At 39.9% G+C, this 13,149-nt stretch overlaps 1 protein-coding gene across 1 annotated transcript in view; it reads left to right on the forward strand.

The window, feature by feature from the left end:
- The window catches only part of DCX (doublecortin), a 137,202-nt gene that overhangs the window by 99,937 nt on the left and 24,116 nt on the right, over positions 1-13,149 (forward strand). Inside the window, exon 5 of the mRNA XM_060086420.1 lies at positions 1,091-1,185. Coding sequence (XP_059942403.1) covers positions 1,091-1,185 — 95 coding nt within the window. The remainder of the gene's footprint in view (positions 1-1,090; positions 1,186-13,149) is intronic.

Genomic DNA, 13,149 nt, shown 5'->3' on the forward strand with positions numbered 1-13,149 from the left:
CCTTATTTTTAAAGCACGTTTCAGAATATCTGATGAACAATGTAGGTCCTTAGATTTTAAAAGAGATTAACTTTATATGAGATGTCTGAACATGAATCCCCTTTGAAAGCTGCTAACTGTTCTATTTCAGGGCACCACATTTCTTTACATGATTGGATCTTTAAAAAATCTAGTCAGCAAGGGAATATAAGACAATTTTGCAAACATAGTGGAATATGGAGATGTTAAGTACTAAACCATCTCATTTTCAGCATTTTACTGACTAGAGACAAATGCGGGTGCACCCTGACTCTGGCTACTGTCATCCTTTTTCTGTCTCTAAGCCTTTCTCCCGATTTCAAACTTCCTCCTTCTTCTCTTCCCCAAGAATCTCTTGTCTCCCGTCTCGTCTCCTCCATTCCTGATCTCCTTCTCTCCCTCTTTCTCGATTCTCTCCTCTGCCCATTTTGCTGTAGACACCTCTATGTTTCGCACTCTGTTTCTCCTCCACTTTCTTTTTCATTCTTCTTCCTAATTAGCTCCCTCTCTCTTTTTTTTCCTTCTGTTCTTTGCACCCAGAATGAGGTAGGGAAGAGAGAGTGGGAGGAAAGATGAGCAGGAAAAGAGAGAGGGGAGAGAGATAGACATCATCTGTCACCAAAGGGGATGTGCCCTGGTCCAAATCACCCATATTTCTTCCCCTTTAAGGTAAGGCAGCATAATCTCTTTGTGCCTCAATTTTGTCTCACTTATAAAATTGAAACAAATTAATATGTTCCCAGACTACCTCCCAGAGATGTTGCTAGGGTCAAACTTGGGAATGAATATGAAAAAGGTTTGAAAAGAACCAGACCCCTGTAATTGGAAGCACATGGGGGAATGGGTGGGTGGATTACTGCCTTGCACTGTATGGGGATCTAATTAACTGAGCATTGCAGTTCTTGCCTTTCTGAGGAATGTGTTTCTTTTCACCTTCGTTCTGCTCAGTCACATCACTCGGTTGTCTGTATAGCTCGTTTGAATGTTCTTAGTGTCTTCGGAGGGGAAGGATAATGTGCTCCTTTGTATGCTGTTGATTTTTATCCCTTCCTTTTCTCTTGCCTTGGGCTAGCAAACGGAACCTCCAGCAGCCAGCTCTCTACCCCCAAGTCTAAGCAGTCTCCCATCTCTACGCCCACCAGTCCTGGCAGCCTCCGGAAGCACAAGGTATTATGTCTCTTATACCTTACTAAACCCCTTTGCACTTGGACTTTTTGGAATGGCTGGTGAGGGTTTTCTCTTCCGTCTACCTCAGCAGCACATCCAGGCCAGAATTTCCCTTCGTTTGGTCCATTAGCTTGAAGTGCTGGGAATCCCAGCAGGGGCTAAGCTTCTAGTCACTTTTATTTATTCTTCTGACCCCCAGTTTATTTAATTCTGGTTATATTTAACCAAAAGGAAGAGGTATGAAGGGCCCAAATAACCATTCTGAGCTAATAGTGTCACCAACTGATGGCTCAGGGGCTGAGTTGAGCACTTGTCCCTGCAGTTCAGGGGCACAGCAAAGAGGGCATTGAGGGCAACTTATGGCCCCAGGCTCCAATAAATGACGTAAAGAAAGTTAGCCCTAAGCTACTCCCTTTAGATTCACAGGACATCAAAGTATGAACAGGCCCTAGTTTCATTGTATAGTCTTCATTACCAGGCAGATTCTGGTACAGTGTAGGAAGAGAGGGCATATATACATTGCATTGGCCCTGGGCACCCTTTACACCTCTAAGTCATCCCCAATAAATATACCATTAAAATAATAGACATGTAGAAATTCTCTACCCCCGCTTTCCAAACTGATTCCCACCCAGAAATCTCTTCTGTATCAAAAACCTGGCGTGGCCACTGCCTTCAACCTCATCTCTGAGGCCATGTAATGTGGCTTCTGCTCTGATTACCACACCCTAGGGCAGCTTCCTCTAGGATTCTCTTGTCTTCTCCCAGCTCACAAGACTTGGCGAGAGATGGAGAAAGGCAAAAAGCCACCAATGTGGCCAACTCCATCACAGAACCATAGAGGGTAAGAGCTACAAGAGATCTGAGATGGAGATAAATTCGTTTCATTTGATTCTCTCAATAATCTTGTGAGATTGATGTTTTCCAGACGAGAAAATTGAAACCCAGAATGAAGTTACTTACTGGGGTGACATAGCTAGGTAGCAGCAGACGTAAGACTGGCACCCAGGTTACTACCACTGGTTTGCTGGAGCCAGTTCACACTAGCTCCTGAGAGCTGATTGTGTACATCGCCTCCCAACTCTGTTCGGTAACATTGTGTTGTTACCTAGAGCTCAGCCATGATGGGAATATTTATTTACACCATAGAATTCAGCAAATACTACAAATCAAGTTGTTGTTTTCTCCCACAGGAAGTCGGTTGTTACACATTTAACAGCACACCGCTGCCTGACACCTATTTTCATTTCCTTTTCTCTACATCAGGATTTTTAATTTCCTGGTTAACTTGACCATTACCTGCTCCATCATTCCTAATGCCCATTCCATTCCTTTAATGACTTCTTTAGCTTCTGGTACTGACCCTGACCAGAACCTTTGAATTGTTCTGTTGAGCTATTTGGTTTCCCCAAAGGAAGATCTGCTGAACTGTCTGTGTAACCAACGGTACCCAGAGATTGTGAGATGGATGAAAATTGCTTTTGCAGTCAGCTTTCAGTGATTCTTCTGAGCAGCAAAGCTTGTTAGTGTGGACATGCCAAGACAAGGAGTAGCCTACTTCAGTTGTTCTACTGTCCACACAGAGCCTCCTGGGGAGGCTCCACTGTTTCTTACTGTGTCTTTTCTCTATGCATTTCTGCCCATACTTTCCTTCTGGGAAGTGTGACCTACCCCAGCACCTTCCATCAGTACCTTCTCCAAAGGGCTGAGGGCAGCCTGGGCATTTATTTGGTCTGCACACCAGAGTCCTTCCCCTTTGTAATTGACATGTTCAGTTCATTTAGGCTGAGGCCCCACCATCCATAAGTCCATTGAGGTGAGTGCATTGTTAAACCGTTTCATTTGGTTGGGTTTGCAGGCTTTGTGTGTGTGTGTGTGTATGTGTGTGTGTGTGTGTGTGTGGTTTGTTTTTGTTTTGGACTTGTCAGAGCCTATTTTCTTTGTATCATTGAGTTTTCAGTATATCATTTTATTTTTCAAATTACCCTTTTTAATGGCAGTTAAGCAAACAAACATTAAATAATAAATTATATAATTTTCTAGAGCAAACTTTAAAAAACATTTGGATTTTGGTATAATTTTCACTAAGTTTTTACTTTGATATTTCAAATTTACAGAGTTGTAAGATTTTAAGTACAAAGAACTTCTGTATACTCTTTATAAAGATTCACCAGTTGTTTATTTTTTTCCCTTTTACTTTATTTTTTGTGTTCTCTCTCTCTCCACACACACACACACACACACACACACACTTTACTAAATTTTTTAACCATTCGAAATTGTTTAAGACATCATGCCCTTTTACCTCTAACTACTTCAGTAGGTGTTTCCTAAGAATAAGGACATTTTCTTTCATAACCATAGTACAATTATAAAATCAGGAAGTTTGCACTGATTCAGTACTGTTATATACTCTGCCGTCCATATTCAAATTTTATCAATTGCCCCAAGAGCGTTCTTTTTTCTGGTCCAGGATCCAATCTAGGACCACACATTGCCTTCGGTGGTCATGTGTCTTTAGTCTTCTTTTTTATTTTTTCTGCGGTACGCGGGCCTCTCACTGTTGTGGCCTCTCCCGTTGCGGAGCACAGGCTCCGGACGCTCAGACTCAGCGGCCATGGCTCATGGGCCCAGCCACTCCGCGGCATGTGGGATTTTCCCGGACCGGGGCACGAACCCGTGTCCCCTGCATCGGCAGGCAGACTCTCAACCACTGTGCCACCAGGGAAGCCCTCTTTAGTCTTCTTTGATCTAGAAAAGTTCTTGAGTCTTTTTAAAAATCTTCAAGACAGTATATTGTAGAAATGAAGAGCACAGGCTAGTTATTTGGTAAAATGTCCTTCGATTTAGGTTTGTCTGATGTTTCCTTGTGGTTAACAGATTGTGCATTTGGGACAAGAAATGTCATAGAAGTGATGTTGCATCTCGCTCAGTGCATCCTGTCAGGAGGCAGTAGCCTCATGCTTACACCACCAATGATGGAGGATGAACTGGTCTTTCTGAATAAGCTAAAAAGTGTCTTGTGACCTTGGCTCAGTCCCCCTGGGGCTCAGGCTCAGCTTCTTGCTGCTCCTTTCACAAAGTTACTTGAGCCTTAGCACCATCGAGGTCCTTGGGCAGTGGGCCTAAGCAGATCTCACCTGAACTTCCATCCAAGTGGACCTGAAAGTTGTGAGTCATGGTGGAGACAGGAAGCAGGTGGCTGAGGCCATGACTTTCCTCCTGCACAATTGGAAACAAACCTGAAGTCCCAGCATCCCTTTGGTAACTTTTGACGGTTGTGACAGGGCCCTAAGCTGTAATCAGCCTCTTGGCTTCTCCTCTTAAGCAACTCATGGAGAATCCTTTTTAATGCAGCTGCGATGAGGTTAGCCAAAGTCCGCATACTCAAGTGCTGCAATATGGACACGAAGTAAATCCTTGTATAGTTAATGAGAACAACATTTTGCATGTTCATACTGCTTTATCTTTCTGCATAGCCATTTTCTCATTTACCCTAGCGATAACCCTGTGAAAGAGATAGGGCAGGTTAGCATTTCCATTTTACAGATGAGAAAAAGGAGGTGCCAAGGTCAAAGACAACCCCAGTATGATTCAACAATTCAGAGAAGGTACCATATTAAAGTTGTTCAAAATGCCTAGAAACACAGGGACACTTTTTCATTTATTTAAAATTTTTTTTTCCAGATTAGTGATTGCCCTCATGGCTTTAAATTTGGAGGCATTTTGCTTGCCAAGTTGCCTGGAGATTGAAGGAAAATATATTTGACATATTATTTGAAAACATAACTAACATTATTTAAACATACATTTCCCTCTGTGTTTCCAGACCTTTTTTTTTTTTCTGTCATCCTGTAACTGCTTAGAGAGATAGTTTGATGAATAAAGCAGGGTCCTGAATCTTACATCACAGACACCACTCTAAGTGGATTTTGGTAGTGTAATCAAGAGCGAATAAAGAACTGCAGGAGCACACAAAGGAGGGTAGGAAAGACGTCGGACTGTGGGAGGGTGGGAGACACGAAAGCTTTATAGACTAGGTGACATTTAAGTGGGACCTTGAAGCCTGGGTAGGCTTTTGATGGCTGGTGAAGAGAGCGGGCATTCCAGCTTTTAAAAAAATCAGCAAGGACAAAGCCACACCATCAGAAAAGCACAGGGCACATTTGGGAAAAAGTAAACCCAAACTAGAAGCCAGGTTTCTCAAAACTCTCTGACTTCCTTTGGACTATAAGCTTCTTGGACCAGAGACCAAGTTTTTGTTTTCTCTAATGCAATAGTATCGCCAGCACAGCTGTATTTGTTACAAACATTTTGTTCTGTAGGGCTCCAGGGGACTAAGCAAATGAATTTCAGGTGCAAATTACTTGTATTGTTAAGCAATATGTGTGTTTCTGTATTTCTACATATCAATCAACAAAAACAGAATGTTGAGATAATTCCTTTTCCTGAGCATTGTTCTACGCATACAAGAAAATATATGTTAAATACTAAATAAATTGACAGAGGGCAGAAGTACACGGAAGTTCAGACCTAGGCCTAGTCCTCTGGATTTTCTCCATAGCCTGCGCCTCACCCCACCCATTCCAAGTCACAGCAGCTGCAAGTGGAGTCGCCTCCCAATTCTACTCCCAGGCCTGTCCCCTCTTCCTCTGAGATAACAGTCTGGAACAGTCTTTCTCAGATAATTATTTCCACTAACCAACCAGCTACACTGAAGGATCTGTTACATGAATGATTCAGAACAGGGGTGAATGCTGAAGCCCAATGGTTCAGTGCGGTGGGACCCAAAGTGGCTTCCATAATGAAAAGGCCCTTGTGTGCTGCCTGAAAAATGCCCAGGGAGTTCACTAACTTGGGTAGTGCCTGCCTCCTTTCCCTTGCTTTGGTGTAACTAGAGAAAAACAAAATGTAATGATCCAAGTTATATTTTATAGAATTTTAGGGCTAGAAGGAAAATTAAAGATGTTATAGTCTATATCTTCCTCAATTTTCAGATACAGAAGCAAAGACCCTGAAAGGGGAAGTTAGGCTTAGGACCTAGGTCTCCTGGCTCTTAATCCTGTGCTGTTTCTATTACAGTGGACTTGCATTATGTGTAAGTTTAACTTATGGAATTCATCAGTGGTCACAATATAGTCATAGAACAAAATTTCTACAAAATCACCTCTTACATATCTACACATCATTACTTACTGAATATTACTGTATACACTATGCACCAATACATGCATATTGCTATATAGGGTTGCCTGCTCAGGAATCATATAAACAGTATTCAGAACCTATCTATGAAACAGAAGCAGAATCAGGGACATAGAGAACAGACTGGTGGTTGCCAAGGGGGAGGGGGGTGGAAGAGGGTAGGAGTGGGAGTCTGGGATTAGCAGATGCAAACTGGTGTATATAGAATGGATAAACAACAAGGTCCTACTGTATAGCACAGGGAACTATGTTCAATATGCTGTGATAAACCATAATGGAAAAGAATATGAAAAAGAATATATATGTATAACTGAGTCACTTTGCTGTATAGCAGAAATTAACACAACATTGTAAATCAACTATACTTCAATAAAAAAAATTTTAAGTATTCAATTGTCAATGTAAAATATTTTCAAAAGTACTATTTTTTAAAATAACTGAGATAAAATTCACCTTTTTTAAAGTGCACAGTTTAGTGGTTTTTAGAATAATCATAAAGCTGTGCAAGAATGTATTCATCACCTTCAAAAGAAATCCTATGCCCATCAGTAGACACAGCCTCTTCCCCCTCCACCCACCCACCTGGCAACCACTAATTTACTCTGTTTCTGTGAGTTAGCATATTCTGAACATTTCATATAAATTTTCCTCCGAACACTGCTTTAGCTGCATCCCATAACTTTTGGTATATTGTTATTTCATTTTCCTTTATCTCAAAGTATTTTCTAATTTCCTTTGTGATTTCTTCTTTGACCCATTGATTATTTAGCAGTGTGCTGTTTAATTTCCACATATTTGTGAATTTCCCAAATATCTTTCTGTTATTACTTCCTAATTTAATTCCACTGTAGTTGAAGAACATACTTTGTATGATTTAAATCCTTTCAGATTTATTGAGACTTGTTTTATGGGCTAACATATGATCTGTCATGTAGAACATTACATGGGACCTTGAGAAGAATGTGTATTCTGCTGTTGTTGGATGGAGTAGATTAGATGTGTAATTATTTGAAGTGTCTGTCATTCAAGTCTTCTCTTTCCTTGTTGGTCTTCTGCCTAGTTATTCTATCCATTACTGAAGGTGGGGTATTGAAGTTTTCGACCATTATAGTTGAATTGTTTATTCCTCACTTCAATTCAGTCATTTCGTGCTTCATGTATTTTGGTGCTCTGTTGTTAAGGCACAGATATGTTTTAATTGTTATATTTTATCATTATGAAATGTCCTTCTTTGTCTCTAGTAACAAGTTTTGTCTTAAAATCTATTTTTTCTGATATTAGTATAGCCACTCCAGTTCTCTTTTGGTTACTAACTGCATGGTAAATCTTTTTCATCACTTTACTTTCAACCTATTTATGTTTTTGATTGTAAATTATGTCTCAAACAGCATAGAGCTGAATGTTTTTAAATCCATTCTGCCAATCTCTGCCTTTTCCTTTGAGTGCTTAATCTACTTATGCTTAATGTAATTATTGGTAAATCAGGAATTATGTCTGCCATTTGCTATTTTCCATATCTCTTATGTCTTTTTTTGTCCCTTCACTCCTGTATTTCTGCTCTTTTTATCTTAGGTATTTTTCCAGCATACCATTTTAATTCCCTTGTTGTATTTTTACTAATTTTATTTCGAGTTATTTTCTTAGTGGTTGCCCTGGAGATTACAATTAACATTTTAACATAATCTACTTTGGATTAATATCAACTTAATTTCAACTTTATATAAAATTTTTGCTATTGTATTGATATATCTCTGTTCCTCCCCCCCTTGTGTTCCTATTCACATACAAATTACATCTTCATGCATAATAAGTCCATCAACATATCTTGATAATTACTAGTCCATGCAGTTGTCTTTTGAATTGGATAATAGAAGAAAAGAGTTAGAAAAATTAATTTATAATTTCTTTTGTATTGACCTATGTATTTACCTTTACCAGTGTTCTTTATTTCTTATGTGGATTGCTGTCTACTGTCCTTTCATTTCTCCCTGAAGGATTCTCTTTAGTATTTCTTATAGGACATGTCTGCTAGCTCTGTCTTTGTTTATCTGGGAATGTGTTGATTTCTCCTTCATTCTTGAAGGATAATTTTCCTAGATTTCCTAAATGCTTTGATCCAGTAAGTCTCCCAGCCTTTGCTGAAGGGCTCTGTGTGTGTGTGTGTGTGCGTGTGTGTGTGTGTTGGGGCCTGATTTCAATACTCTGTCAGGCAGCTTGCCTCAGCCTTCACTTGCTGTTTGCACAGGGCCTCAAGGCCAACCAGAGGTGAGAGATTAGGAACTTCTCAGGTCTTTTCTGAGAATATACCCAGTCCTGAACATGTGCCTGGCCTTAGTGATTCCTGGGAATATTTTCAGAACTTTTCAAATATACCCAGTCTGGAACATGTGCCTGGCCTTAGAGATTCCTGGGAATATTTTCAGAACTTTTCAAAGTCCCCTATGGACATGAATTCTCCAGCTTTTCCTTTTAAGGTTTTGAGCAGCTTCATTTGCCCCAACTGTTTCCCCCGCGTTAGGCAGCTGTGATTTTAAACAATTGCAGCTGATTAATGCTCCCTGAAAAGGCTGTTCACAGTGAGTGTGCTCTGAGTCAGGTCAAAGAAGAGCCCCACAAGTGGGAGCTACCAGACAAGTCAAATAGTGACAGTTCTCTGGGAATAGGGCATTTGGGGGAGCTCCAAGCCCATTCTGCATCCTCCAGTGGCTGCTAGGTTTTTTTCAGAGACTGTAGTTGTGAGGCTGTTGGTTTTCAGAGATACCCTGCAGCTGGGGAGAGGGAGAATAGAAATAGGGCAAGTTAAAGCACCCCAAATTTCGGTATTCTTACTGAGATTAAGCCATTTTTCTTGAATAAACATTTTTTTGGATTGTTGCAAGCCTTTGGTTAATTTCCAGAGTGCTGAAAAAGTTGATTTTGACAATTTTTTCCAGTGTTACTGCATTTGTGTAGATTTTCAGAGAGTCTTTCTCCACTATTCTTGAAGTCTAGAGCTCAAAGATACTTTGACTATGTTAAATTTTCACTTTACTCAATTTGTGGAGAACTGAATGCCTTCAGAGATGCAACTCCATTGTATGCCACTTTGCCTCAATTCAATTTTATGTGTGTTTTTTATTGCCCTCCTATTGTTTCCTCAGTGTTGTACTTCCTGTTTATCAGTTTTCTAAGAAATGTTGTTTGGTAGTTTAGAGCAAGAGTACCAAATCATGTGTATGGCCTGGTCATTTTGGATGGCCCCCTGATGTAAAAAATGTTTCTTACATCTTTAAAGCATTGTAAAAGAAACAAAACCCAAACAAACAAACTGTGTGACAGAGACCATATGTGACCAGCAAAGAGAGCCTAAAATATTTACTATCTATCCCCTTAGAGAGCAAATTTTCCAACCCCTGATTTACAGTGTAGGGATTATGGGTTGGTGAGAAGTGAATCTATTTGCTATAGTTGCCTTTGTTGTGTTTTTTAATGAATCAGTCTTTCTTTGAGAGTCCTCAGAGCTGGTAGAGACCTTACAGATTGTACATTCTGTATTTTCTTGATGAAGAAACCAAGACTCAAAGACTTATTCAATGTCACAGTACTACTTAACCAGGACTAAGACCTCAAGTTTCTGAATACACTTTACTTCTCTTTCCATTCTAAGCGGCCTAACAGACTTCCTGCCCCTTCTTTCTCAGCAAAAGTCATTATCAGTGTTAGATAAGTAAGTCCCTCTCCTCCCCATTCTTGTACCCCTTCCTCATCTTCACTTTTTCCTTTACCTCAAGGAGAAGCTGCATTCTCTAATTTTCTTGGGCTATCCGCTACTGAAGTTCTCTGTTTCCATTACCAAAGAGAGTCTCTTAAATATCCAGAGACTTGACCGTAAAATTTTCAGTTTCCTTTAGTATTTTGCTGATAATGTAAATGAAAACAGTGGTTTTCAAATTGTGTTTCATCTGGGGATGGGTGAGATTCTGCCTCTGCCATGTATGGTTCAACCAAAACAACTACACTTTTATTTATTTCATATAGTTGGCTTCCAAGAAAAATTTCATTTGAATAGAGAATTTAAAAGAGAAGTGAGAGAGAGATGGAGAGAGAGATTTAAAAAGCTCTGATTTAGACAATGGGTGAAGTAAGTCCAGGAGTAATCACAAGGATCTCCAAATAGAGCTCTGGGAACGGTGGGAAAAAACCAATGCCATATCATCCCATCTCCCCAAGACATAGACAAGGCCTGGGGCAGTATTGGAGCCATGAATCCTAATTCCTGGTGGGAAATGGAAGCATTAAGAAATAAATTGGACTTAGGTGATGGGGTACATTTTCTGGGTTAGCCATTTGTTCAGGGCCTGGCAGCTCTCTGGGGGCCTGAAATGAACCCACAACTGATACACATCCACAACTGATTTTTGACAAAGCTACAAAAGTCAATCAGTGGAAGAAAGATAGCTTTTTCAATAAATGGTGCTGGAGCAATTAGATGTCCCTAGGCAAAAAAATGACCCCTAACCCAAACCTCATATCTTATGTAAAAATTAACTCAAAAATGGATTATAGATGTAAATGTAAAGCATTTAGAAAGGAAACATAGGAGGAAATCTTCTGATCTTTGGCTAGGCCAAGAGTTCTTAGATTTGACAACAAAAGTGTAACCCATAAAAGAAAAAAATGATAAATTGGATAAATTGGACCTCATCAAAATTAAAAACTTTTGCTCTGTCAAAGACCATGCAAAAGTTATGAAAATACAAGCTACAGACTGCAAGCCACATATCTAACCAAAGCCATATATAGAATATGAAAATAACTGTTAAAACTCAACAATAAGAAGAATCCAATTAGAAAATGAATAAAAGACATGAAGAAACATTTCTGAGGAATTGTTTCTTCAGTTGAACTCAGGAGGAATTATAGATGTCAACTATGCACATGAAAAGATGTTTAACATCATAGTCATCAGAGAAATCCAAATTAAAACCACAACGAGGTATCACTACAAACCCACAAGACTGGCTAAAATAAAAAGTAGTGAAAACACCAAATACTGGTGAGGATGTGAATAAATTGGATCACTAATACTTTTCTGGTGAGAATATAAATGGTACAGTCGCTCTGGAAAACATATGGCAGTCCTTACAAAACTAAACATGCAATAATACACAACTTAGAAGTTGTACTCTTGAGCATTTATCCCAGAGAAGTGAAAACTATGTTAACCCAAAAACCTGTACATGGATGTTTATAGCTGTGTTATTTGTAATAGCCTAAAATTGGAATCATCCCACATGCCCTTCAACTGATGAATGGTTAAACAAACTGCGGTACATCCACACTATGGAATATTGCTCGGCAATATGAAGAAGTGAACTACTGTTAAAGGCAGCAACTTGATGAATCTCCAGGGAATTATGCTGATGGGAAAGGCCAATCCCAAAAAGTTACATACTGTATGATTCCATTTGTATAACATCTGAAGTGACAAAATGGTAGAGGTGGAAAACAGAATATTGGTTGCCAAGGCTTAGGGATGGGGTAGGGGTGGATGTAGCTGTAAAGGGGTAGCACGAGGGAGCCCTTTAGTAAGGCTACATTTCTGTATCTCGACTGTGATGATGGTCACACAAATATACACATATGGTAAAGGCCCATAGGACTACACACACACACACACACACACACACACACAAGTGCGTGGAAAACTGCAGATGTTACCACTGGGGGAAATTGAATGAAGGGTACATTGTACAAGGCTACCTCCCTGTACTTCAACTTCCTGTGAATCTATAATTATTTCAAAATAAAAATTAGAGAAAATATTAGTTTTTTAAAAAGCATCCATATAATCTTGCCCATTCCAGAGCCCAAGATGTTAAGAAAAGGAGAGTTAACTTTATCTCTTATCTTCTTACAGGACCTGTACCTGCCTCTGTCCTTGGATGACTCAGACTCACTTGGCGATTCCATGTGAAGGAGGAGAATGTTCAGAGTCCAGAGTACAAATCCAAGCTCACCGTTACAATAGGGTACTTCTGCTCAAGTGTCCAACAGGGCTATTGGTGCTTTCAAGTTTTTATTTTGTTGTTGTTGTTGTTACTTTTAAAAACACACTGTAATATGTTGGGTTTATTTTCCTGTGATTTCTCCTCTGGGCCACTGATCCACAGTTACCAATTATAAGAGATAGATTGATAACCATCCTTTGGGGTAACTTTCCAAGGATGCAAAATGTGCTAGTCCATGACCTTTCTATTGAATACTGAGGCGCCTGCATTATTTTCCCCCATCTCACTTTGCTCATACATGACAGTTTTCCTTCTGTAGAGCGTTGTTTACATACATGGCACTTAAGATGTGTGTGTGGGGGAAGAAAACTCATTGGCAAATCCAAGAGTGACAAATACAAGTGCCCCTTGTCTCCCCATCTCAAGAATGCTGGAGGATCCTTGGAAGACGGCAAGGCAGCTCCCCAGCCTGGCTTTTCACTCCTGATTAAACCCCCAGTTTGTTGTTTAACGCCAATTCCGGCTGTCAAGGGGGAGAAACACCAGCAACTTGTCATTCTGACACCAGATGCTTAGGACCCCGGTGCAGGGCTACCTTAAAGAAACCAGGCAAAATTGGAAAACACTGTAGACATTTCAGTAGTGTTTATACAGCACAGTGAATTCCTTGTCAACATCTCCACTGGGGCAATTTAGAATCAATAAGCAATTAATAAGAGTTGGGGGTGAGCGGCTTCCATATACCTGATTGCTCTAGGAGGCTGTCTAA

The sequence above is a fragment of the Mesoplodon densirostris genome, chromosome X (assembly GCF_025265405.1).
Source record: "Mesoplodon densirostris isolate mMesDen1 chromosome X, mMesDen1 primary haplotype, whole genome shotgun sequence".
In the NCBI taxonomy this organism is placed as follows: Eukaryota; Metazoa; Chordata; class Mammalia; order Artiodactyla; family Ziphiidae; genus Mesoplodon; species Mesoplodon densirostris.